Source organism: Diabrotica undecimpunctata, chromosome 10 (genome assembly GCF_040954645.1).
Source record: "Diabrotica undecimpunctata isolate CICGRU chromosome 10, icDiaUnde3, whole genome shotgun sequence".
NCBI lineage: Eukaryota > Metazoa > Arthropoda > Insecta > Coleoptera > Chrysomelidae > Diabrotica > Diabrotica undecimpunctata.
This window is the reverse complement of record NC_092812.1, coordinates 76,313,354-76,315,338: the sequence shown is the minus strand read 5'-3', so window position 1 is coordinate 76,315,338 and position 1,985 is coordinate 76,313,354. Positions and strand designations below refer to the sequence as shown.

The 1,985-nt window shown below is 35.0% G+C and overlaps 1 protein-coding gene across 1 annotated transcript in view; it reads right to left on the bottom strand.

Annotated features, from left to right (window-relative positions):
* Positions 1-832: 832 nt before the first annotated feature.
* The window catches only part of LOC140451773 (uncharacterized), a 21,085-nt gene continuing 19,932 nt past the window's right edge, over positions 833-1,985 (bottom strand). The window contains exon 3 of the mRNA XM_072545625.1: positions 833-969. Coding sequence (XP_072401726.1) covers positions 833-969 — 137 coding nt within the window. The remainder of the gene's footprint in view (positions 970-1,985) is intronic.

Genomic DNA, 1,985 nt, shown 5'->3' with positions numbered 1-1,985 from the left:
GGAAAAGATGACAAGAACATAGAATACAACAGACTAAATATAATAATTAAAAAAAATTAACCAAAGGATGCAAAGGAGAAATGTCTAGAAACAAAATGCTTAGAAATAGAAGAACTGCAACAAAGGCACGATTTTCTTAAATTACATAAGTAAAAAGGTAAAAGAGTTCACATCCACTAAAAAAAACCTTATACACCATGCTGAACACTGATGGAAATCAACCTAAGACAAACTGAAAGAATCGGAAAACTACATACTTATATCAAAATACTTTTTAACGACATACGAGAAAAACCAACAAGATTGAACAACAACAAAGGAAAAGGTCCAGAAATTCTAAAAACCGAAATTATAAATGCCATTAATCAGTTCAAAACAAATAAGAGCTCAGGTCCAGATGAAATTATTTGTTCTGTTATTCAATGGCATTTATAATACAGGAAAAATACCCCAAGATTGGCTAGAATTCTTGCTACAATGGCACAACTTGCTACTATTGGCTTCCCACCAGTCTTTTATCGTATTTGTTTCCTCAAGCTCTTCCAGCACCCTACTCTCAAAGACTATTGCCAAATCCTTATCCTTTAACTTCCATCACCTTACTTTCTGGTGTCCTACTTGCTTTCCTTTCCTCCTTACCTTTATCTCCGTATCCACTATCAACGGTCGGTGTTGACTAGCTACACACTCACTCTTTATCACTTTATAGTTCGTAACCTCTTTAAGCTTCTTCTACACAGCACAAAATCTATCTGACTTTCCCTTCCCCGCTACTATAGGTAACATACTGGTCTTCAGTCTTCATATAGAAGGTATTCATGACAGCCAATTCCTATGCCACTGCAAAGTCAATCACATTATTTCCTTTATCATTTCTTATTCCCATTCCCAAACCTCCATGAACCATTTCTATTCCCGCTCTTTCTGTACCAATATGTCCATTTAAATCACCTCCAATAAAACACTTGTCTGTGAGTAATTTGAAAATAGCAATATGAAAATAAACATTAAGAAAACCAAAGTTATGTCAATCCGAAAAAACCAAAATCTATCCCAACCTTGCAAAATACACGGACTCATTCAAGAATAGGTCAATAAGATCAAAAACCAGATATGTTGGATCGGTAGCAATCTAAACACTGATCTAGAAATAAGATCGAGAATAGAACAGGTCAGAAAATCTTTTGAAAAATCAAAAGACTGTCATTCTCGAATCTTCTTCTTCTTCTTTCTTCTTGTATGTGGGCTGTAAAGCCTGTTTCTTCTTCAATATTAGCCTCCTAAATTGTTTAAATTATCGCACCATCTTTTTCTTGGTCTGCCAATACTTTTTTGTCCATTTGGTGACTTATCTCATGCTATTCGTACTATCCTATCCTTTGCCATTCTATTAATGTTTGTAAATACGGCGTCTACGCAGGATCTTCCGGATCTGAATGCTTGTTGTTCATCTGATAAAGTTGTTAGTTTATTGATTTTATAGGTTAGGACTTTTGTGGTAAGCTTAAGTGCGGTGTTCAGTAGATTTATACCTCTATAATTATTGGAGTCTTATTTATCTCCTTTCTTGAACATTGGTACCATTATGCTGTTCCACTCCTGTTTCCGTTTTGTCACCCATTCATTTATGTTTTCTATATCGCATGTTCTTCTAATGTTTTCGCTTCTCTCCCTATCCAACAGACTTTTCCCTGATATTCGTCGGAGTATTTTCATCTCTGTTGTTTCTTGTCTACGCCGTGTATGTTAATATAGGTCTAATTGCTGCTTTATAGATTCTTATTTTTGTGTCTTGTCTTAGGTGTTTGTTTTCCCAGATTATGTCAATAAGAGATTCCACCGCTTTACTTGCTTTTAAGCTTTGTTGTCGTACTTCTTCTTCACCATCTCCGTAACTAGTTATATCTATTCCCAGATATCTAAACATTGCTTCCTGCTTTATTATTTTCCCATCAATTTCGATTTTACATCGTTGTGGGTATTTA